At 45.4% G+C, this 24,723-nt stretch overlaps 3 protein-coding genes and 1 long non-coding RNA gene across 6 annotated transcripts; 3 read left to right on the top strand and 1 right to left on the bottom strand.

Moving 5' to 3' along the window:
• Window positions 1–895: 895 nt before the first annotated feature.
• On the bottom strand, window positions 896–2,025 carry LOC120689039 (cationic amino acid transporter 8, vacuolar-like). The gene is made up of 2 exons (XM_039971386.1): window positions 1,682–2,025; window positions 896–899 (listed from the first exon to the last, which is right to left on the bottom strand). The coding sequence occupies exons 1-2, from the start codon at window positions 2,023–2,025 to the stop codon at window positions 896–898; spliced, it is 348 nt and encodes a 115-aa protein (XP_039827320.1).
• A 1,379-nt stretch (window positions 2,026–3,404) lies between these two features.
• On the top strand, window positions 3,405–5,064 carry LOC120693297 (very-long-chain aldehyde decarbonylase GL1-10-like). Its single transcript, XM_039976721.1, has 3 exons — window positions 3,405–3,761; window positions 4,361–4,683; window positions 4,779–5,064. Exons 1-3 carry the CDS (start codon window positions 3,405–3,407, stop codon window positions 5,056–5,058), a joined length of 960 nt encoding a protein of 319 aa, XP_039832655.1. The 3' UTR covers window positions 5,059–5,064.
• A 6,359-nt stretch (window positions 5,065–11,423) lies between these two features.
• Window positions 11,424–15,214, top strand: LOC120690816. 3 transcript variants are annotated; one of them, XR_005681955.1, is made up of 6 exons: window positions 11,424–11,676; window positions 11,844–11,990; window positions 12,058–12,909; window positions 13,001–13,085; window positions 14,736–14,785; window positions 14,941–15,214. It is a non-coding gene; the product is annotated as an uncharacterized LOC120690816 (long non-coding RNA). The 3 variants fall into 3 exon arrangements; XR_005681956.1 differs by lacking the exon at window positions 11,424–11,676 and having other exon boundaries at window positions 11,684–11,990; window positions 12,058–12,289; window positions 12,794–12,909; XR_005681954.1 differs by having other exon boundaries at window positions 11,425–11,990.
• An 8,598-nt stretch (window positions 15,215–23,812) lies between these two features.
• On the top strand, window positions 23,813–24,214 carry LOC120689038. Its single transcript, XM_039971384.1, has one exon. The coding sequence runs from the start codon at window positions 23,813–23,815 to the stop codon at window positions 24,212–24,214; it is 402 nt and encodes a 133-aa protein (XP_039827318.1).
• Window positions 24,215–24,723: the final 509 nt, after the last annotated feature.

Genomic DNA, 24,723 nt, shown 5'->3' with positions numbered 1-24,723 from the left:
GGCGAGGTCCGGGGTCAGGGCAGCAAGCTCGTAGGCGGTCCTGGGGCGCGGCCGTTGCGCGAGGTTGAAGGAGGGCCTGGCGCGTGGAGTCGCGACGTCAGCGAGCGAGCGAGGCACGCGGGGGACGGGGATGACAAGCGGGGCCGGTGTGTCAGCGACACAGAGCGGGCGCGCGGGGGATGCGGCTGCAGGGTGAAAGGGCGCCGACATCTGGGGGCCACATGGCAGCGGGGCTAACGCACGCGCGGGAGAGCGAGGAAGGAGCGGCCGACGCGTGGGCCGGGGCTGCAGCGAGCGGGCGAGCAGCGGCGAGCACAGAGCGTGCGGGGAGCGGGGCGCTGGTGCGTGGGACCGTGGAGGGGGGGCGCTGGCTGACAGGTGGGTCTGCGGTCAGAGGGAAAAGCGCGTGCGGCGAGCAGGCCGATGCGGAGCAGGCCGAGCGCGGGAGGGAGCGGGCCGAGCAGGAAGGGGTAGCTGGGCCGCCTGGGAAAGAAGGGAGGGGTAGGGCCGCGGCGCTGGGCTGCCTGGTTGGGCTGGGTTGATCACGGAGACCAGGCATTCTGGAGTGTAGCTTTCCAAGTCTGATCCATAATCGGCTAGTTCGGTTCCCCCGGATCCAGTTTCCCGTGCAGGTGTAAGGGGGTACCGTGTTTGAACGGTAGATCATCGATGCTGGCGACTTCTCGAAGGTTGTCGAGTAGTTCTGCAAGTGAGTAATACTGGCAAGACTGGAGTTGAAACCTTGCCATCGCATCGGTGATGAAATGCTGGCTGTCATAGGATGACTCGTCTGGGTCTGAGTATATGTCGAAAATAGGTACCTCCCGACTAGCGGTGGCTGAGGAGTTCTCGACGCCTAAGGTTTGATCCAAGCTATTTTCCTAGATGGATTTAATCATCTGTTGGTAAGTAGATGATGCGTTACGCAACCCGTAGATGGATTGAGCAAGGAGAGTCTCAATCCGAGTAGAATTCGGTTTGAGATCAATCTGAGTCCGAGTAGAACCCGAGTTGTCTTCGAGTTTTAGCTCGATCTCCTTGGAGAGGTCGGGAAGTAGCATGACGCCGTGATCATCCAATCCGGCGAGTTTGTTACAGCTTTTCGACGAGATTGCCTCCAGCGTGGTGGGGTTGGCTAGGTGGCTGTCAAAGCCACCCAAGCCATTGGTGACGCAAACCCATGAGCCGAAGACGAAAGTGGCGCCTTGAGGAAGCGCCATGGTGCTGAAAGCAAAATTGGCCATCGAATTCGCCGATGAACTCGCCAAGTCCCCTACCTGGAACGCCAGCTGTCGGTGTTTACCGCCAAGCCTGCTCAGGGATACCCTTAGCAGTAGGATTGTAGATAGGGATCGACTGCTTTGGAACTCGATAGTGTAACGAACACAAGGATTTAGACAGGTTCGGAACGCGAGGTGTGTAATACCCTACGTCCTGTGCGGTTGCTTGTATTGCCTTAGGTGTTGATGTTTTTCGAGGGGGTCCCTTCCCGCGCTTATATATCCGGGGAGATAGGAATACATGGAAAGTCCTAGCCTAGTACATTTGGAGTCCTACTACAACACATTCGGATAGTTTCATTTGTACTGCAGCTAGTTCTACGCCTATTCGGGTAGTTACAAGAGAGGTAAGGTACATCCATGAGCTATCCCTTACTCTAGAACATTCTATGCCTATTAACAGTCCCGCTGCCCCGGGTCTGATAACGACGGCATAGAAGACGCCCGCGGCGCTGGAAGGGAAGAAGGAGGGGCCGGGGTTGGTGGGGTCAAAGTGCGCGAAGCCGCCGACGAGCACGAAGGCGATGATGGCAATGCTGATGATGGCGGTGCCCGAGTTGATGGTGGACGTGAGGCACGCGCCGGAGACGGCGAGCGTGGGCACGGGCACGTGGATGCGGAGCACATCGCTATCACGGCCGATAAGCACGGCTAGGTAGGAGGTCCCGGAGTGGCCGAGCACCACGGCGCTGACGACGGCCTTGAGCAGGATGTTCCTGGTGGCGAGGAACGCCGCCAGGTCCATGAGCTCGACGTGGAGGTTGGAGAAGGAGCACCCCCCCCAGAGGGGATCTCGGTGGCGAGCTCGGCGTAGCAGAAGGAGGAAAGCAGCGCGGAGAAGCCGGTGGCATCATAGGCGAGCGAGACGGCCGGGCTGGCGTCGAAGCTCGCCTCCTGGCCGGTGAGCATGAAGATGCCGGAGCCGAAGCCGAGAAAGGTGATGTCCACCAAGGAGAGGCAGCGGCAGCCCGCCGCCCACCAAGGAATGGATTTGGCACACAGCTTGGATTATTCCGGTATGCCATAGTCGGATCCGCGTCTCGTTGCCTCCAGTCAACGACCCTGTACAGCACGTCTCCTTGGCGTCTCTTTGCCCCGGGAGCACGAGCCCGCTATGGTCGCCTCGTAAGACAACGGCTTCAGCACACAAGGGTTGCAAAATATACAGTTTACGGACGGCTCACAACGGCCCGTTGTACATGCCCTGAGATAATGCCCAAGGTTCCCAAGATCACAACACGCATGAATCAAAGTTATAGAGATTTTAAATTTAGTATGATCTGTCATAGTAATTAGTCATAAAAATAAGTTTTAGATTATCTCACTAGTCAGTTTATTCTCCACATATGTGGACGGTATAGTATGGATATTCCACATTTTTCTTCAAATACGAATCTCGATTTGCATAGAGCAACATAATGAAATAAATTCACTTATCTATTTAGTATCTTTTTTAAAATTAAAATAAATTCACATATGCTATGCAAACTACCTTCGTATGCAAACAATGGAAACTCCAATCTGGGCGATCGGATCAACATCCAAGGGACATGGGAGATGGGATAATTTTACACTCTGGATCCGCCCTTGGATTGGGTAATCACACTTTTGCAAATCTCTCCTCCCACGCCCCTGCGCCCCTCCACTTGGATGTTGATCCGATGACCCAGATTGAAGTTTTCATAGTTTGCATACGATGGTGGTTTGCATAGCATACGTTGCCTATATAAATTGTTGGTGGATACAAATTCAAATTATAATTCGTTTCCTTTTGGTTACAATGGATTTTAGTTTGGTTAGTTGACTATAGTTAAGAACCTGACATGTAGGTGCTACATCCGCAGATAAATAAGAACGAATCTCCCCACATCTAAGTTAACAATCAAACCTTTATTTCGAAAACAAAATCCATCGGACTTCACACATTAAGTAATTTGTCATCATTACTCGCGTGGTCATTAAGTTATTAGTGTTGACCGCAGCTAACGATGCGTTTTTGTGGGTCCACAGCTCAGGCACCAATAAGCAGCTGGATCAAGCTGGATGATCTTCAGAGCGCCCATAGTTTACATATAATAACACCGTCCTCGAGCCACAACCATCCGGCCATCCAACTCGCCGAAGATGATCCCGTACGCGACGGCGGCGGAGGCCGAGGGGGCGCTGGGGCGACCGATGACGTGGGCGGAGGCTGCGTGGTTCCGGTACTCTTCTGCGACGCCGGACTACTGCCTCCATTTCCACACTGTGATCCTCCTGTCTGTTGTCTACACGCTGGTACCACTTCCTCTCGCGCTGCTGGAGCTCCGGACCTCAGCGAAGCAAACCTCGCCGCCATACAAGCTGCAGCCCCGGGTGCGGCGGACGCCGGCCGACTTCATCCGCTGCTACAAGAACACGGTGCGCGTCGTGGCCCCCGCCGCCGGCGCGCTTCAGCTCCACTACTACAAAATAGATCTTTCTTTCAGGCCATTTGTCCCGGTTAGTTTTGGGCTCGGGACAAAAGGTGGCTTTTGTCCCGGGTCCAACGGCTAGCCGGGCCAACGTGGGGGACAGGGCCTTTTTGTCCCGGGTGGAGCCACCAACCCGGACAAAAGGCCCCCCTTTTGTCCGGGTTGGTGGCTCCACCCGGGACAAAAGGCCCAACCCTTTTATCCCGGGTGGTAACACCAACCGGGACAAAAGGGTGACACTTTTGTCCCGGTTGGTGTTACCAACCCGGACAAAAGGCCTCTTTTATCCCGGTTGGTGTTACCAACCCGGACAAAAGACCTCTCCACATGATAGTTCAAAAAGAAGTTATTCTATACTGAGTCACGTGTACTACTTAGGTGAATTGACAAGAAAACCCTGCGTTGGGCAAGAGGTCTTGGGATCGAATCCCGTGGTCTACAAAAAAAATTTTAACGTCGGGCACTTTTTGTCCCGGTTTTTGTCCCGGAAGCCTTGTCCCGGTTCCAAAACCGGGACAAAAGCCAGTTTGGAACCGGGACAAAAGGCTAAATCTGTACTGCGATGGACATCTAACAATCAATTAATGAGTTGCCGCATCTAATAACCAATTGTATTATGAACATCAGATGGTGGGGATCCGGACGGGTCTGCCATTGCCGTCGGTGGGGGAGACGGCGGCGCAGCTGCTGGTCTACTTCCTCGTGGAAGACTACCAGGCCTACTGGGTCCACCGGCTTCTGCACACGGCATGGGCCTACGACAAGATCCATCGTGTCCACCACGAGTACACGGCACCCATCGGCTTCGCCGCGCCGTACGCGCACTGGGCGGAGGTGCTCATCCTCGGCGTTGTGGCCTTCGCTAGCCCGGCCATGGTGCCCTGCCACGTGACCACCTTCTGGCTCTGGTTCGCCCTAGGCGGCATCCAGTCCATCGACACGCACAGCGGGTAACATAACAGGATGTTGTTAGATTGTGTGTGTGGGTTGGGGAAGAGAGACTGGGGAGACCAGATGATGATGAAGTGCATGATGCATCCTGCAGGTTCAGCTTCCCCTTGAGCCCAACCAGGTTCATCCCGTTTTACGGCGGCGCGCAACACCACGACTTCCATCACTACACGGGAAGGCACACCCAAAGCAATTTCGCCTTCATTTTTACCTTTTGTGACTATATCTATGGGACGAATAAAGTAATGTTGTCATTTGCAGTATTTATCTTATTCACTAAAACACTATTGGAGCTACCTCGAATCAACTACCTATGCATGGAACATAATGTATTTGCGTTTCCTCATGTGTTTCAGGGTTACAGATTACCATAGCTAAGGTCGTGCTATTAGCCAAGGTAGTTAATTTGCTATCTTCTCTTTTTCATCATATATGCATTGGATTTGGACGTGGACATTTGTCGGGCTGGATCAGATCAACAAAATCCAGAAATTTAGGTCTTAAATTTGTGCCCCCCCCCACCCCCCCGATAACTTCAAGCCAATTTTTCAGGTCAGGTTTAGGCTTGTCACTCTTTTATAGTTGAAAAAATAATTAAATTAATTTGTCTCAAGTCTAGTTTTCTTTGACCAAGATTGACCTGGTGTGGGCTGGGCCAAAACCTAGTAAGTCCAGCTAGGATTAAAATGTTACCCCACCTGTTATTTTTTATCTATCACTTGGGAAGCGTGCTTGCGAGGGGAGCACACTTCCCAAGCAAAAGATAAAAAGAGAGAGAGGCAGTGAGTGAGATCTAATTTCATTCCATATACAAATGGGAAAAAATTATTTTGGAAACAATACTATATATAAAATAAATAATTAGCAAAGTAATATACCAGTTATACGAATATCTCCTGTCATTCTAGGGAAGAGATGACGTTTATTATGTCAGTTATTATATAAGTATATTTCTATTTTCGCAGATGAAGAACATGTCCAGAAAGGAAATGGAGATGCATTCAACAGCAGGAAGCAAAATTATATAGCAACTTCACTGCCGGGCGTATGTAGAGTGCTCTGTGCATCATTGACCATGTGGACCTCATATATGTTCAGATTCGAGATCCATATACACGTGATTTACTACATGTAACTTTTCCATTTTATCATACTTAACACAAATATAATTTTCTTAGAAGTTGTATTTGGTCGGAAGAAACGCTAAATGAATTTTAGTATAATTACCTTGCGGGTACTTCTCCATTGTTTGTTCTCAGAGCTATTTCTTCTTGAATTTTAATCTCGTGATCCCTGAGATTTTCAACGAATTTCTTATGAAAAATTGGAACTAGGACATGAGCTTTATCATCTAAGGTGATCCCTGCACAAGCTCGACGGATGTGGAGTTTTCTCCCAATAACTTAAAGTAGTGTTCTTGGTCGAAACTCACGGTGAACTCTTGATCTTTTTAAGTGACATTTGGTATAGACTCACCATTTTATTGTGAGGTTATGGCTAAAGTTTCACGTGATTTGAAAGTCGTTTGATCGGATTATGTGTTCACGGTGAAATCTTGATGTTTGCTTCCGCTCTTCACGAGATTGCATCCTAATATGATTCATCTTTTGAATGTTGTGGGTATTTTCCAGACTCTAGCAACCAGTTAGACCGGTCGAGCCTGCAGTAAAGCAGGAAACCGAAGAAGTTGCACCCACTTCGACTACTGATTCGACAGAAGCACCAGCTGCTCCTCCAGTGCCTGATGATGAGGAGTTGGTAGATTATGAGGCTTCTCCTGAGCACAGCAATATAGAAATTAATGTTGTGCACTTCTCTAAAGAGTAGTTGACAATTTCAGAGGAGGAAACTGCTCATCTGGATTTTGGGCCACGCGAAGCTGTATTTCAGAAGCCTAAAGAGTCAGAGGATCACTTGAAGGTTTTCTATATGAGAGGGCATATTAACGGGTGCTGATGCCTTTTGGGGACCAACACACGGACGCACTCGAACGTACGGCGCGAAGAAGAGCTCGCTGCAGCTCTTCCTGCATGAACCGATTAGATCGGTGCCAGGGGCGGTCAGAGCGGTTGCGCTGGAGAGATCGGCGACGAACCTGTGAACACTAGCCCGACCCGTCAGTGCAGGCGCATGAGGGTTGTTCTAGAGTCGGCAGGCCACCTAGAACGCCCTCAATCGATGTAGAGACGAAAAGCAAGTAATAAATTGGAAAAGCTAGGACAAAAAAAAGTAAAAAGATAAAAGTTTGTGTGTTTGATCGATTGGATAAACCCTCAATCGGCCTTACAATTATATGGTGGGGAGGACTTGCGCCACAAAGAATCCTTTTTACAGATCTAAATTTATGAAAAAATCTAATTGTATTCAGACTCTTGCTAGAACGGTTAGACCGGTCAGATAAGTCGGCCTCATCACACCAGCTACAAGGTTAGAACAGTCAAACCTAAGCAACATCAATATAGAATTTCTAGGTAGTATAATATTCTTATGTATATTGAAGTTAGTTTGTGCTAAGAATAAGTTTATCTCTTTTTGAAGTAGCTTTGCACAGCTACGTGTAATTGGTCCTTTATGCACTTGCTTATGTGTAACTTGAGTAATCGTTTTCATCTGCAACCTAAGGAAAGGAGAGGCTGCACTTGACGGGCTGGGTTAGTACAGATTTGGCTTTTGGAAAAAAAAATGTCAAAACCATGAGTCTCCACCTATTCTCTCAAACCACTCGACTTGGCAAGTGGATACTCTACAAAGGTAGTGTTGGTAAAAATTATTTCTCCAACCGTACGACGCTGAGCCACCATCTGGGCACCTCCTGAGGCAAGCTCAGAATAAGGGCCTTTTCCTTTTGATCGCTAGCTGTTGGTACATCTGGACGCAGCTGATAAAACAATAATAAGAAAAGCGTATGCAGTCAAAGTAAATAATTAAAAGCAAAGTGTATTATTGCTCTTCATCCATTATTGATGAAGGTAACCTAAAGGACATCTCACACCCTTTATTTATTAATTATTGAAAGGACGAATTCCCTCCTCACAATGCAACAGGGACTGGAACCGCAGCACCCAGTAGGAGGAGTCACTACGGGAAACTCGATATTTGCTGAGTGTTTGAACCTTTGCCGAGTGTATTTTTTCGAGCACTCGGTAAATATGGTTTTTGTTGAGTGTCATATAAAAAACACTCGGCAAAATAAATACACTCGGCAAATAGTTCTTTGCCGAGTGTTTTATTTCTGGCACTCGGCAAAGCCGCAAGTTTGCCGAGTATTTTTTTACACTCGGCAAAGAGTTGTTTGCCGAGTGTTTTATTTTTGGCACTCGGCAAAAAAATTATATTCATATTATTTGTAAATTCTAAAAAATAGCAAATGAAGTCTGAAAATTATGAGATTTGTCATGATGTGATGGTATCACACGTAGAGGCTGTGATAAAAAGTTGAAAAGATTTAGTATATTTTGTCATAGCGATGTTTACAAAATCGAATCATCTCACAAAGAAGTATATGTGTGATTGTATGTGATAGAGTTAGTGGATGTATTTTTTGAATACAATTTTTTTAAATGATCTCATATGACAAAAAACTTTGTACAAAAGTCGTACAACTCGAAGAAATTCAAAATTTTGTAGTTTTGAACTTTTATATTTGAGATTGTTTAATACTTTAAAATGTCATTATAAGTTATCTATTTTGAATTTATAAATTTTAAAACTTTCAAATGACTTCGGATGGAAATAAGTTCTATACCAAAATTGTATATTTCGACAAGATCTAAAACTTTGTAGTTTTCAACTTTTTCATTTGAGCTTATTTGTCGGTATCAAAATGTGTAGGAAGGCAGTTCAAGAAACACACTTGCCACGTCATCAATTCAAGGCTTCAAAATGGAGCTCTCTCATTGGTTCAAAAATCATGTGCCGGATCATCCCCCTCCCTCCCAAGTCAAGGCCGCCGGCCCTCTTCCTCTGTCTCTCGTCTCTCTCTGCGTCGTCCTCAACGACGGCGATATGAGCGACAGCGGCGGCGTCGGTGTCGGGCCCTAGGCCGGCAAGAGCTCCTCCTCCCCGGCCACCACCCTCCCCGGCCCTCTCCGTCCATCTCCCTCTCGTGGCTCCTCTCCTCCCCCCTTCGCTCATCCCTCACCGGAATAAATCGACCAGTGAGGAGGGGCGGCGGGGCGAGGAGCGGCGGCCGCGGCCAGCTAGCTTGCAGGAGCATAGCAGCTCACGGTGGCGGAGCGTGCGCGTGATGGTGGAGCAGAGCAGCTCGCGGCGCGGCGGAAGCGGAGCGGCGGCGGCGCGCGAGCGGAAGTGGAGCCGTGGCGGCGGCCAGCTAGCTTGCAGGAGCAGAGCAGCTCACGGTGGCGGAGCGTGCGTGCGATGGTGGAGCAGAGTAGCTTGCGGCGCGGCGGCACGCGAGCGGAAGTGGAGCAGAGCAGCTCGCGGCGGTGGCGTGGCGGGGGGACGGCGGCGACTTTTTGTTTTTTTATTCCCTTCGTAAAATATTTGGCGAGTGTTGGTTTTAGCACTCGGCAAACTCTGCCGTGTGCTCGATAAATGGCACACGGCAAACAACCTCTTTGCCGATGCTTGTTTGTCGTGTGGAGTTTACCGTGTGCAACATACGGCAAACTCTTTGCCGTGTGGTTTTCAGGCTTTGCCTTGCTTCTGGCACACGGCAAATGTGTGGATTCCGATAGGGAGTAATACAAAATGGGCCTTAAGTGCCCTCGGCCCATTGTTTATTTTCTTGCGTGGCAACGTAAGTGTAACGTCGTCATGGGTACCAGGAGCTAGCAACCGCACCAACCGTGGCATTCACTCGGCTCGCAATTGTAAGCATAGCAGTAAGGGCAGTTGGGTCCCGGCGGCGAAGATATTTCAGGCTTCACCACCGGATTCTGGTGCCTGCTGTCCTCCACCGCCACCGGGGCCGCCGCCGCCGTTGCTGCAGCCGCAACAAGCAGCAGTCCGGCAAGCAGCATCACGCAGCATGCTGCAGGTGTCATCGTGTTCCTCTTCAGCACCACCCTGCTTTGGGAAGCCATGCTTTTGCCTTGATTTTGCTATGAAAACCTGCACTTGAATGCGCAGGAGGGAGAAAGGTTAAGGTCGGCGCAGAAGAAAAAATTACTGAGTAGTACTCTGACTAGCTAGAGAGAAGTGTACAGACCAGTTTATAGCTCTGGAGTGCAGATTGCTTGCAATAAGAATGATGGAGCAAGGGTGCCAATTTATACCGGGGGAGAGATAGGTCAAGGGGATCCAATAAGGAGCAGAAGAAATGGATCGGCGGAGATGATCGCCAGAAAGACTGCGGGGTATATGCTATCCAACGGTATATTATCTGTATGACAAATTATGCTTGCGCGCTCTGCAAACTATAGCTATAGATACGTCGACCTGGGTCTTGTTTAGATCACTTTGGATTTTGGATTTTGAGATTTTTAGAAGGAAATCTTTAACATTTGAAGTATTAAATGTAGACTAATTACAAAACTAATTATAGATCTCGTCTATAAACTATGAGACGAATCAAATGAGCCTAAGTAATCCATCATTAGCACATGTTACTGTACATTTACTGTAGCAATTTAGTGTCTAATCATGCCCTAATTAGACTCATTAGATTCGTCTCGCGATTTACAGTCCATTTATGTAATGCGATTTATTTTTTAACTATATTTAATACACCATGTAGACGATTTACAAAAAAATTGTATTTAGTTTTTTGGATCTAAACAGGGCCCTAATAACAAACGCAAACAGCTACCAGTTAGCAAACGTGTGCAGAGGCGCGTTGAAGGATGGCGACGCAGAGACTAGTTTTCGTTCTCTGGACCGATACAAAACGAATTAGCATGCATGTGGACTCATCATCAGTGGGAAAAACGCCATACGAGTGAACGCACTTACTTACACATAGGTCCATATCACCTCTCAGGCAGCCTTAGCTTCAGCGACACTATCAAAGGCTCATCAATTACAACGGCCTTGATGCTGTCGTCATGCATGCATGGTCCACTACTAGAAAACAAGCCATCGGTACCTGTACTAACATAAGTATCGGTTCATTTTCATACCGATATTTTTAGAGTGGATGAGCCTTAGGTACCGATTGGTAACACCAACCGGTACCTTAAGAGACTTAGATACCGGTTGGTGTTACCAACGGTACCTTAAACAAGTTTAGAAATAATTTTTCCTATATTAAATTATAGGAAAATTCATTTTACACTTGCTTGTAGCTACTCCCACGTATATATCTCATGATGTATGATGTATCTGATCCAACGAAGAGTGTGTATGTGAAGTATGTGATCATACAAGGCAATATATGATGGTATATACATTGGGTATGTGACTATATATGGAGTATATGGACATACTTATTTTTAATATATAGTTGTAATGTATAATCATAATATATTCAAAAAATAGGGATGCTTTTGAAATTTTTTGCATATATCTATTTGAAGTATCTTAGAATTAGTATATGAACGTACTCAAAGTGATAAATGAGTATGTGGACATATACATGGTGGTATACTAATGATGGAAGTAGCTACACGCGAGTGTAGAAAAAACTCGTCCTTTATCTATTGGATAGCCTGGATATGAAATAAGGTATTCCATGCCCGACCCAGCCAACACCACCCAGGCGCACCGAGCGTCCGATTGGCCCCGCGCTGCCCTGTTTTTTCCCTCACGGTTTTGTTCCGCGTCAGCCGTCAGCCGTCAGCCCCATCCCCCCCGGCCACCCCACGACCCACCGAAGCGGTTTCTCCTCCCCAGCTCGCGGTTAGTTTTCCCAACGCTGCTCCACCGGCCTGCTCGCGATCTGTCCGCCCTTCCTCCCGGCGATGACCCCGGGACTGGCACCGCCGGTGAATCTCTGCGTGCCCCCACGGTCAAGGCGATGCCCTCCTGTTCCCGTCGCTGCTCACTCCTCCCATCGCCGGTTTTCCCGATGCCACTCCGCCGCCCAGCTCACGGTACGTCTGCTGTTCCTCCCATCGCCGATCCGAGGACTGGCGCCGCCGGCCAGCTCCTGCATGTCCCCGCAGCCAAGGCGATGCCCTCTCTTTCTGACGTGGCTCACTCCTCCCGTTGTTGTTCCGTGAGACCGCTCAATTCTCTGCATCGGCGGCGACGGCAACAGAAGCGTTGGACGGACAGTAGGGATCCAATCTTCTCCGCGACAGCTTGATATTCCTCCCGTGTAGATGCTCCAGCGAGTCATGTGCCCCATCGAGCTCCTCGCCCTGCGCAAGTTGCTCCTTGATCTACCTCACCCTGAATCCCCAAGGTGCGCAGATCGATCCAAGTATGCCCTGCGAGCATGTTTTCCATTCTAATTTCCTCTTTGCGAGCAGATAAAAGATTCTTGGAGAGGAGGATCTTAACTAGTTCTAGTTTATTTGGACCATGGCGGATGTGATTTCTGGATGGATATTGGTTGAGATTTTTTTTTCAATCGGCTGCTGTTTTACTCCCCGCTTGGTGCGATGGTGCCACCGCTGCCTCCTGGGATGACTGGATCTACCCTGGTGCCAACGACTATTCGACAATATGCTGAATGCCAAGACCTCCTTGCGAAACTGTCAGGTGATGCTTGCCAGTGCTGGTTCAGTCTCGTTCCCCATTGTCATCAGTTTGTACTTCAGCTCCTGCATATTTTGTTCTGGTTCCTGCAGGAGATGGGTCCAGGAAACTGCAGTCTTCTCTGCATTTATGTTTTTTGTTAATAGTTCAAGTTATGCAGTAAAGGTTTGATCAGGGTGCCAATTACATGATTTTCTTACAGAAATACCTTTTATTTCCTGAAATCCTATCAGTATGTCTTCTTAGATTGCACTGCACCTATTAAACTTTGGGCATAATATGCAGTATCGATCAATCTAAACTTATCTATATATAGGTGTTGATCGTTCAGATTTGAGGTTTCTGATTGTTACACTTTATGGCATGCTTAGTAGAACTTCTTGTGTGACAAAGAGGTGCTCATATGCTCATAAATCTTATATCTAATGAACATTGTTGTCCATATGCATGCTTATGTATTCTCAACGGGTATTATATTTGGACAACCTACATCAAACACTCTCCCAGATGATTGGATTTCCACACTCCAAGTGAGATTCTATCATAAGTCCCTGATTGAGTGGCTAACAAATGCGGACCGAATTAGGTGCAGGGATTGAACCGATGCATACAGTTTCCTACCAGTGAGTCGTTCTTCAAATTTGGTTGCTGGTCCAAATATTTAGATTTTTTTCCATTGTAGCTGATGAACTCATCTTGAATTGTGAATTGCAGTTTAAGCTGGGCAAGCACTTATCACGCTGCAGCTGGCAGTGCACCGGATGAATTTTGCACATGGACATGAAGTGCATCAGAGAAGGTAAGGTACATTCCACCAATTTCAAGTGCCTGCATTATCTTACTAAGGTTCATTAATATTTGTTAGACTTTGTATGATTACAGAATCCCTGTTATGCCATATCACGAGCTCCCTAACTAATTGACCGTAAATAAGGTAGTATAGTATAGATAAAAGAACATGCTGTCTCTGTTATTTCAGCTGGCCTAATATTATCGATTAGTTCAGATAAAGTCCCTTGCTAGTGATGACATCCTGATAAATTTCCTTTTCCTCACACAATTGACACAAAGGTTAGTGCATATTGACTTGCTGACTGCAGTCTTAATTGAACCTGTCCACCTGGATTATCGATAATCAGTTCATCCTGAGTCTAAGATTCACATAGACTTCTCTGCAATTCTGCAGTACATTGATGAGGTGACCCGTGGTTCTGAGCTTAGCCGCGAGCTAGATGTCATGTATAGCAGATTACAAAGTTTTGATTGGATGTACGGGCGCCATAGGGTGTCCTGGTGCTGATTCTTGTGGCGACGAGCTGCCATATACTCGTTTAGCACATGTCTTTGCAATACCAACGGATGTTTCACCTGATACTGAATTTTTCTTTAGGGAAACTATTCAACTGAAACTGATTAGGATTTGCCATTTTTGGTTTATTATCCCATCATGTGTAGACCAATGTTAGATCATAGATTTACCCATCATCAACAACATCCACTAGTGAAACTGTCCAAATGAACCATGCCATGAGATTAGGAGGCCGTGAGCATACGAACTATAGCAGATTGTGCAAATAGAGTCAATGAAAAATTAACTTGTGCTCTATGTTTAGGAATGCAATCATGTACCAATCTTTAGCAAAATGTACTCAATTTTGTTATTAAATTTTGGATGAATCAACCATATGTGTCGCTGCCCCTCCTCTTTCCTGAACGGTTGCTCTTTAGTTGGCAGCACGCCCACTCAGTCTGTAACTCTGCATCTCCCATCCAATTTGGGTGCACTAGTACTTGATTTAATTCCACCTTAAATAAATCTAAGCAGACCATTTGAGATCTGATTGGTCTATATTGCTTCATGATGTAATTACATACCATTTTGCTGCTGATTGTCTCCTAGACCAAGCAATTTATTACCAATCATCGCTTCCTGTAAAGTTTGACTGTTGAGTACCTGTTGTGAAGATGAGTGCATGTTGAGAATTCAGATATACAACATGTTTTTGTTTAGAGACCGAGATGTCTAGATGCGCATTGTTGCAGCAAACTTATGTTTGATAAGATTTCTTTCTAGAGAAACTACATTTATTCAGACTCCTTAGATGCATACTGATGACTATCTACATAATGATGGTGATATTTTTTTGGATAATAATATAGATTAATCAATAGAATGCACCTCGGGTACCCAGACCTATCCAGTTCAACTTCTACGCAATTATTTGGCAATGCTGATGTTATTAATGGCAAATATAGTCTGAATTTGATGGTACAGTCCTAATGTTTATTAACTTCAGGGATTTGCTATTCCAATATTTTCTTGACAAGAAAAAATATCCAGTATCATGCTTGAAACAAATTGTTTGGATTTATTGCAATGTGCCAATCTGAAATCTTGATAAGTCTCAATTCGGTCAGGTTTTTCTCATCATCAAATTACTGATTTCAGTATTATCTACGGATGTGGTGAGCGAGGGTAAGGATGTGGCATCTGCAAAGGTGCGACTAGTTTAATGTTACATGTTTATTTCAGTTCATCAGCTCCTAGCACATATCTCATTTAATGTGTACCTGCGCTTCTATATGCTTAGTCGTTCACATATCACAAATCTGCTGGAGAGGGATCACATCTGAAAATGAATTGTTTTGTGCAGCAAGTTGGACACCAGGACTGCTTGCTGTAAATTGCACATGCTGGAGTTGCTTGCTTGCTGGAGATGGCGCGTGCACAGACTTTTTTTTAGGGAGAATAGAGCTTCGTGCACAGATATTCGTTTGCCAATCTCAAACAATCCTTTTCTGTACATAAATCAATCAGCCGTATGAGGGGCACCAGAACATGGAGTACAAATGACGGAATTAGTTTGCTTTGGATCGTAAATACTGAATTTCACAACATCGATGAATGACTGGAGCATGTGCATGCAATATTTGTGTTTTGGTGACTTTTTTTTTAAGAAAAAGGAAGAACGTTAGTAGCTACCTACCTGGTAGTATATGTCCCTAATCGGCTACTGACGTATTGATCACTACGGGTGAGAAATCATCGCACGCCATCAGCTTTTAATTTAAATTAGTCCAGCTGGTTCTAATTGCTTCGCAAGAGGAAACATCCATTGCACATCCCGGATAAAACACGTCTCCGTGAATTCCTCTGAATAAAAAAAAGTATTTAGTACTAGCACTCGTTGGAAAACCAGACAGGAAAAAGGAACATGTGAAAAACCGGCGCTCGGTGGAAAACCAGACGTGCGAAAGCAGGAAAGAAAAAAAAACTGCGAACGTAGGCAGGAAAGAAAAAAACTGCAAACGTGGACGCGGAACGTGGGGCGGGGGCGTCAGGTTGGCGGACGGGCAGACCATCCTACACACAGACCTCCCGGGGGCGTCCGTGCCCCGGCCTGCTGGCGGCCCATGGGATGTGTCGTCCCCACGCACATGGGCCCGCGACAGCTCACAGGGTCCGCCTGGCGTGGCCTACCGCGGCAGAGCGTCAAATTGCAACACCAGTTATATACCAGTTGCAAACATTAATGTTGTTCAGTTGCAACCATGTGCGATGTCCTCGAGGAGGCGGCGTTCGGACAAAATAAATGGGGTGCTGTGTTTTGAATGGATCGAGGAACATATGAATCACCAATTCACCGCCGCCGCTTCCAAAAAAACACCCCAATCTAGTTGGAGATCCACCTGCGGGACATGGCGCCGCCGCCGCTGATCCAACCTGCATCCCCCGCCCCAGCATTCAATCACGATTCGCAGGCGCTAGTTCGCACAGTTGCAATTGGGGATTATACGGCAGCGTACAGAGCTCGGTGCTCCACGGTGGAAGGAGCAAGTACGACGTTGTCTAGGGTGTCATTGCCCCCCATTGCCGCCCCAACGACAACCCTTGCTGTTGTAGTAGCTCCTGCGCAACACCCCGGAGCCGATTCTGCTGATCCCATCCATCACATGTCGACGCTAACACCACCCGTGGCACTGCCTCCAGGAGCCCTGAAGACTCCAAACGCTGCGCAGATTATCTACCCGGTAAGCACTGTACAAAACCTGGGTTGGAGGGCGGGGATTGTGCTAAGGATAGCAGGGATTGCGAAAATTCTGGGAGGGTCTGTCGGCTTGCAAATTAAACCTATTAGTAATTGCAAATCTGGGATGGATTGTGCTGAATTGCATGATAAAACTACTATATGGCTTTATGATAAAACTACTATATAGCTTTGATTTGGTTAGCCGAATTGCAAATAAAGCTATTAGTAGTTGCAACTTAGGATGTACAAAAAAAAATCCTACAAATCAATGAGCAAATTGATTTATGTTAGCCGAATTGCAAATTAAAGCTACTAGTAGTTGCAACTTAGGATGTACAAAAAAAAAGTTGCAAAACTCTATGGTCTGCCTGCACATGCAACCTGGCATAAATAAAATTGGTTTGCAAATTACCAAGACTTTGGATTGCAAAACTTAATGTTGTCTGATTGTAAAAGTATCGATGGTTTTTCTTCCTGCAGGATCCGAATATAGCCCATGTGTTTGTGACAAGAGTGAAGCAGGTGTTCCCTACGAAGAACGATGCATACATGTTTTATAGGGACTATGCAAAGCTAGCTGGGTTCAATATAAGGATAGCCAGAACTAGCAAGGAAACCAATCATTGGGTGTGCTCTAGGGAGGGATGGCATGAAGGTAAAAAAGGGGAAGAGCCCAACAAAACTGAAAAGGGATAAAAAAGGTGCAGCTGCCCTGCATATGTCAAAGTAAAGCATGGCAAGAAGCGGGGACAGTGGTACTTTGATCATGTGCATGAAGCCCACAACCACAAACTGGAACCATCTCCTAGAATGACAAGATACATGCATGCACACAAGAGCATGGAGGAAGGCATGTGTGGCATATTCAATATAATGACAAGAAATGGGGTTCCACATCAAACAGCATTGAATGTGATGGCAGATCTGTATGATGGTCGGCATATGTGGGGTTTTACGGAGAAGGACATAAAAAACATGTAGGTGCTGATGGTTTTTTTAAACCATCTCAATTGCAACATCCCCCACTGCATTTGTTTTACGTTCCTGAACTTATTTTTTTAAAAAATGCTTAAGGAAGGCGGAGGAAGTTAGGGAGGAAAGAGATGATGATCTTAACAAGCTTTTGCAATTCTTCAGGGAGTGTAAGAAGAACAATTAGCACTTCTACTGGGATGTGGATGCAGATCCAAAAACGGGGGTGCTGAAAACTTATTCTGGAGCCATGCAAGCCGGAAGGCTAAGTATAGAGACTTTGGAGATGTCATTACATTTGACACGACACACAAAACAAATAGCAAGAACATGCCACTAGCCATGTTTGTTGGGGCAAACAATAACTTGAAGAATGTAACATTCGGGCAAGCACTGATTGGTGATGAATCAATTGGATCATTCAAGTGGTTGTTTGAGACCTTCAAGAGCTGCATGGGTGGTCGGCAGCCTCATGTGATCCTAACAGGTGTGCCCTCCATCCCCTAATTCTTATGTAATATGCTGATTGCATATTTTGTAGTATCTGGTTGCAAAAAATATGTAATATGCTGATTGCAAACTTCATAGTCTCTGGTTGCAAGTATTAGTTTGTACTGGATTGCAAACTGTGTGACTAACACTGTCCCCCCTTCCCCCTTGGTTTACTGTCTACTGCCATATGAGGATCCAGCTATGAGGCAAGTAATAGGGGTGGTGTTTGACAGAACACAACATAGAAACTGTCGCTGGCACATTCTGAGGCCGTGGGAGTATGAGCTGGACCAGCTGTACGTCCAACACAAGAATAAGAATTTGAAAGAAAGATTGAAATCTTGGATAAATTATCCACTTGGGCCAACGCAATTCGAGATCGAATGGATAAGGCTAGTTGATGAATATGGCATTGCTAAAAACCCCGCAATAAAGCCCTGTGGGATAAGAGGGAGAGGTGGATAACAGCTTACTTCAAGAGGATGTACTGTGGGAGAATGACATCGACACAAAGATCTAAAAGCCAGAACAGGGTCCTTAAAGATGGCCATGTTAATGAGAGTACAAGCCTGCACATGTTTGCTAAAAGGATGCTGGACTCACTTCAACATGTAGACCACATGGATGCCGGCGAGACACACTATGCCCTGGTAAGTTGGGAAATATATATTAGAAGTATGATAATTGCAATAACTACTGCTTCATAGTTGCTATGCTGTCCATATGCTGAGTGCAAAAAAATGGGTAATTGGTGATTCAGGCTGAGCTGGTGCGAGCATGCAAAGCAAAATTTGATGAGCAGCTAAGCATGCTGTACATAAGGGCCGTATACCAAGAGTACAAGAAGCAGTACAATAACAGCACATCATTTGTGATTGAGCCTAATCCAAATCAAAGAGTGAAGAATGGATGGCTGGTAAAGCATGAAAATGGGGAGGGGAGTTTTTACTGGGCCCAACATGAGTTCAAGGTGGTTGCGGATAAGGGAGCTGGTGAATACAGCTGTGAATGCAAACAGTGGGAACATACATGTATGATGCTTCTAATGTTGTGCCCCCACACCCTTGTCAATTGCAAACTTGGTGTCTGTGCAATTGCAAATTTTATTGAACACACAGAAAATGCACCTTTCTAACAGCACATCTGTTTTTTTGCAAAAAAAATGTAGGGTTGTTCTGCATGCACATCATTAGAGCCTTCACACACCTTCAGGTTAGGAAGATACCAGAGAAATACATACTAAAGAGGTACACTCGTGATGCAAGAGAAGAAGTTATGTGGGATAGGCACGATGGTGTGCGGATTGGTGCACAAGCAAGCAAAGAGCAGTGCAGGATGTCGAAGCTGCTACCTAAACTGATGAGGTTTGGATTAGATGGGAGTAAGTCAGACCGTGCTTATGAAGTAACCAACAGGTAGCTGGACAAGATTACTCCGGGCATTGAATTATTCCCGAGAAGTGCAGATGATGAATCATCGGATCCTGCCCCATCAGCGAATGGGTCAGCTGTAACATCTGGAGGTACTGACACTGATTCACCGCCGTCATCAGCCCTGTTACATGCTGGGGTGTTGCTAATTGAGCCACCAGTGTCTCGCAAAAAAGGCCGGGGGCCTGGAAAACAAAAGAAAAATGATGTTGAGGCTCCACTTAATGGCACCCCACTAAGCACATACACAAGGGCGAACTATGGTGATAGAGAATGCAGCAGCTGTGGGGTCCGAGGTACGCATTACAACACAACATGCCCAATAAACCCTGATCGAAGCAAATCAGTAGAAATGCATGCAGCCAAGAAAAGTACCAAAATGAATGATGGCCCCCCGGGGAAGAGAGGACGGCCAAGGATCGTGAAGGATCTGGGTGAGGGAGATGATCTGGATAAAGATGAATGGCCTCTAACACAACATGGCAGCGCTACAACCAATGGAGTGGGTGCAGAAAACAGTGGACGTTGCCAAAGAGCTAAACGTGTAAACTACCAGGAATGACGTAGGTTAGAGAGCTAAATGTGTCAACAAACCTGCTATAAACAAATCTGTGTCTTGAACTTGAGTTGTATAAATAATTAGTTGCAGACTAATCTGTGTCTTTGATATATACAAAATTATATACTTGTGCCTTGAACCTGCTATATGCAAATCTTTGTCGTGAACTTACTGTATACAAATATGTGCTAAAAAAATTGAATACTATTTCTGCTGTGGTAAGACATCTCTTAAAAAAAACTGGGATCAAGAGTTGTGCTTGGAAACTAATTGCAACTTGACACACTAGTAGTTGCAACTAACATAGGATAACAATTGCAAAATAGGTTTGTTGACAGCTTAAAAATATGTTTTATATACCAATTGCAAACACATTGTGTGGTTAGTTGCAACTAAAGTAGCATACGGATTACAACCAAGAACGAGGTTGTATTATTATGATCACACGATTTACAAAAAAAAAGCATGTATGTGTAGCAAGTGCTAATGTAGTACCAAAGTGCAGGTACAATAACATGCCAAAAAAATAAAACAATGTGGTTATAGCAAAAATAAAAAAGAACGATGGTGAAAAGTACCAAAATTGTGTTTTGGAACTAATTGCAACTTGACACACTAGTAATTGCAACTAACACAGGATAACGATTGCAAAACTAAGTTTGTTAATAGCTTAAAAATATATTTTGATCCTCTCAGAATGATTAAAATTGATCCAAAAAATATCATATATACCAAATTGCAAACAAAATGTGTGGGTAGTTGCAAGTACAACGACAGACCAAAATGTAACTTAGAATAAAAGGATGACACATGCTTGCAATCCAATGTGCTGATCATTTGCAAATGTCAAGTACATAGGTTGCTACCACAAATAAAAAAGACAGAAAATGAACCAAAAAAGTTATTCAACACCACACACTACATCAGTGACAAATGATAGCTACTACAGACTGTTCCAACATCACATTATAAACAATCATTGTGATTCATTCCAAAACGATCTTCCTCCCACCAAGCCTGTAGATGTCCAATTCATCGGGTAGCTCGGCTTGGTTCAGAGCATGGAAGATGCAGTAATGCATGAGCTCGGTCTTGTATATCATCCCCTTGAAATGCAAGAAAAAAGGTAAAAACAGCACAGCACATCGGGAAAAAAAGGTGAGTATGGATTAGAAAAATCACATGCACATATACTAAAAATAAAATGGTGAAATAATAACTCACCGAATTGATGTCGATGTTTAGGCAATCACTATTGGTATTTCTTAAAGTTCACAGAATAATCCGCAAGCGCACGGAAGATACCGTTGTAGCACTTCACCCAGAGAGTATTCAGGGTATCGTATTTTCATAGGGAATGGAGGTGTAACGATCTTCTAGCTAGTTTAACCCCGGAGAACAAGAGGTAGGAGTGCTTTGGGTAGTGTGGTTTATCTAAAGATAAGGATCAAGGTAAGGTAGACTTAGACTTTCACTCGTTTACTTCGGGCACCGGTCTGACCCAGGTACTATTAGGGACCTCCGGCTTATTACTCTACGCCGTACTCGGACAGGGGGGAGTGCACTAACCACGAAGCAGCTTCGTAGTGGACCGACAGGGCTGTCACCACCTGCGGTCGACCCCGCAATACTGTGGAGCACGAGGCAAACAAAGGCAATCTTGGGCCTAGACACCACGTCTAATCCTTTGATTACTACTCTAGCAGCGTACAGGGTTACCCGTCTTTATCAGGGGCCCTCTACTAGAGTATCCGTTACAAGAACGGACGATGAACCCGTAAACGAAAGAATAACTTAAGAATACTGAACCAAGAACTTAACAGAAGATGAACTCTAGATACTTACTCAAGTGATTCATACCCGTCGAGGTACAAGACGAAGAGAGGCCGACAAGTCTGGCTCTTCTCCGATCCTTCTCCTCGCACACTCCCTACTCTAAAGATACAAGTAGAATTCCTACCACTACTTCTCCAACAGGTGAATGTGAATGGAATTGTGAATGCTTGGGAGGGGTGAGTGGAGGCCCTTTTATAGCTTGGGGAGGTCGGTTCCCGCCATCCCTTTACATGGAAACGTTGATAACCGCCTTTGGGAGGACAAGGGAGAATCACCGGCCAAGACGCACCTGGACTGGTGCCAGTCTAGGTTCGACCGAACTAGTGGTTCGGCCGACCCCACTTGGCCGCCTTCGGCCACCGCCTTTGGCTGGGTGACTGACAGGTGGGTCCTCGTCTGTGTATGTCGGTGCCGGGCCTTTGTACGTCGGTTTGCTTGGTCTTGTGGGCCCTCTTTGTAAGTGTGACGCAGGATTAGATATTCTGTGCATTTGTGTTGTGTCTTTTGTATGTTTTTGTCTTATTCCCGACTTGTGTCCCTGCAAACCAAGAATCACCAAAACTCGTGGAAATGGTTAGCAATAAGCCCAATAGCTATGTTTGGTGATTGAATCTTATGAAAAGTTGTAGGAATTGACGGCTTTATTTCTGACTTAAGGACCGTCAACAATCACCATCCCAAAATTCCATGTATTTCCACAAGAAAAACATGCAATCATTGGGTCCAGCTTGCTTTGGCAAATCAATGAACGCCTGTCCCAGTTGCCAAAATGAGAAAACTTGTTATTGGCAACCTTCTGGATTGCAGCACTTATGATGGGCATCTTCTCAGCGATGGGCCGGTGACGAACTTCAAGATCGGTGTTCCCCCAAATGTAGTCAATCGAGTCTAAGATATCAATGCGATTGTGGATGAGGTTGATGCAGTAGACAAAATAATGCTTCTTAGAGCATGCATGCAAGAATATCTGTATCAAAAAATGGGGTATGAACACCAATTGCAAACAACTTAGCAGAACAGTTGAAGTATTATAAAAAAAGTTTAAAGTGCATATAGGCCCCTAAATGATTTTGGTGATTTTTGACAATCACAATTTGGGAATATGATGCTTTCAAGAAAGTGTGTGCAGGAATAAAATGAGAAAATCAAGAAGAAGATGAAAAGAAGGTCCCCAATTTCAAAATTAGTATGGTAGATTTTATCGGAGATTTATTTTTAATTTTCGATTTGAATTTGAGTATAGGTTCACCGTACTATCAAGGGGGACACATTTGAATGAATTTTTGGTTGTTAAATTGCTTCATTTGAGATGACATTCTTGAGAGAAAACACTCACAAAACTTTACCCAGCACAATGTTTCTGCACAAGGTCGGATGATCCAGCCTTGGGTCAGATGATCCGGCCAAACAGTGAATGTCGGCATTGTGTAAGTCCGGATGATCCGGACCTGGTGATTCGTGAGCTCCTGGTAGAGGCCAGGCCGGATGATCTGGCCCTACACCGGATGATCCGAACCTGGGAAATTTAGTGTGTGTTTAGTCTTTTCTGTCAACACCCCGGATGATCCGAGGTTAACCCGGATGATCCGGGAACCACCAGAAAACACACAATGGTCACTTTCGGGGGTTGGAGTATATATACCCCTTCACCCTCTTCATTTACGTTTCTCTCACTCCCCTACCAATGACGCCTCCAAAGCATTCATTCATTCACTTCTCTCCATCCTAGAGCTTGATTCTTGCAAGGAAATATCTAGGGATTGAGAGGAAGTGAGATTCGAGGTGTGATTTGAGAGCACTCTGTGGGCTAACACTTGTTCATCTCAAGGAGCACTTGAAGCAACCTTTGATACGTCGATTCGCGTTTGTTACTCTTGGAGCTTGACTCCTAGATAGTTAGAGGTGCTGGTGAGCTTCCATTTCTTTATGGTTGAGCCCTGGAAGTTTGTTAAATTTCAAATCTCGTGCAAGATTCTTTTCTCCTGTCGGAACATCCGAACCTATGCCGGATCATCCAGACCTTTCAAGGACCGGATCATCCGACATAGGTCCGGATCATCCGGACCTGACGTGTTTCTGCCAAGTTTTTCAGGAAATTTTTAAACAGGCCTATTCACCCCCCTCTAGGCCTAGTGTTGATTCTTTCAATTGGTATCAGAGCTTGGATCTCCGTATTTGAGCTTTACCGCTTGGAGATTAAAAGAAGATGTCGGGCAAACACTCTCCCGAGCGTCCCATCAATCCGACGGGTGAGGATGACAAGGACAAGAACAAGAATGATGATGAAAAACTTGAGAATGAGAAACAAGATGAGTCAAGTGGCTCAAAAGGCAAGAAAAAGAAAAACAAGAATGATGATGATAACTCGAAATCAAGTGATGACGAGATGTCATATAGAGAATGGAAGGCATGGAAAAAGGAGCAAAAGTTGAAGAGCAAAAAGAAGAAGAAATCTAGCTCCAAGATCTTGATTGACTCATGTGATGACTCGGACTCCGACCACAAGCAAAGATCATTTCGAAACTCTTGCAAGATTGAGTCATCAAAAGACAAGAAGAAACTTGAGTATCACCGTGTGTCTCATGACTTACAAATTTCAACTTCCTAGTGACCATGGTGCATCTATTCATATGGAAAAACCATCGTTCCTTGATGGAACTGGATACAATCAATGGAAAACCAAGATGTTTGGGTAATACGAAATTTCTCCTTCTTTTTTTGTTACGGTGAATGCAATCGGTGTCCTTCTTCATTGGAAAGAACATTTCTCCCTTTTTCCGAATTCACAAGGATTTATGGAAAGTTGTAGAAGTTGGATGTGAAATTCCGGATGAAGATGAGACTCCAACACCATTGCAACAATATGTGCTACAAAGAAACTTTCAAGTCTTGAACCTCCTTCACACATCCGTGAGCCCGGAAGAGTTTGACAAGATAGAGGATGCATGTGACACTCTCCAAGTCAACCACCAAGACTCAAGAAAAGTTCATGAGTCAAGAATCAAGACATTGGAAGATGAGCTAAACCTTTTCTCTATGAAAAAGGATGAGAGTGTCAAGGAAATGTACAATAGGATGAAGAAGATCACCAATCAAATCAATTCACTTGGAGGTGAT

This window comes from Panicum virgatum, chromosome 9N, assembly GCF_016808335.1.
Source record: "Panicum virgatum strain AP13 chromosome 9N, P.virgatum_v5, whole genome shotgun sequence".
In the NCBI taxonomy this organism is placed as follows: Eukaryota; Viridiplantae; Streptophyta; class Magnoliopsida; order Poales; family Poaceae; genus Panicum; species Panicum virgatum.
The sequence above is the reverse complement of the archived record's forward strand: the minus strand, read 5'-3'. Positions and strand labels throughout refer to the sequence as shown.

What these genes read in the sequence shown, in the direction of transcription:
- LOC120689039 (XM_039971386.1), bottom strand. Translation starts at nt 2,025, where the DNA reads ATGGACCTGGCGGCGTTCCTCGCCACCAGGAACATCCTGCTCAAGGCC.
- LOC120693297 (XM_039976721.1), top strand. Translation starts at nt 3,405, where the DNA reads ATGATCCCGTACGCGACGGCGGCGGAGGCCGAGGGGGCGCTGGGGCGA. An exon ending in CTTTCAGGCCATTTGTCCCG is followed by an intron (nt 3,762 to 4,360) that starts GTTAGTTTTGGG and finishes TATGAACATCAG; the next exon opens with ATGGTGGGGATCCGGACGGG. An exon ending in TCCATCGACACGCACAGCGG is followed by an intron (nt 4,684 to 4,778) that starts GTAACATAACAG and finishes TGCATCCTGCAG; the next exon opens with GTTCAGCTTCCCCTTGAGCC.
- LOC120689038 (XM_039971384.1), top strand. Translation starts at nt 23,813, where the DNA reads ATGTCGGGCAAACACTCTCCCGAGCGTCCCATCAATCCGACGGGTGAG.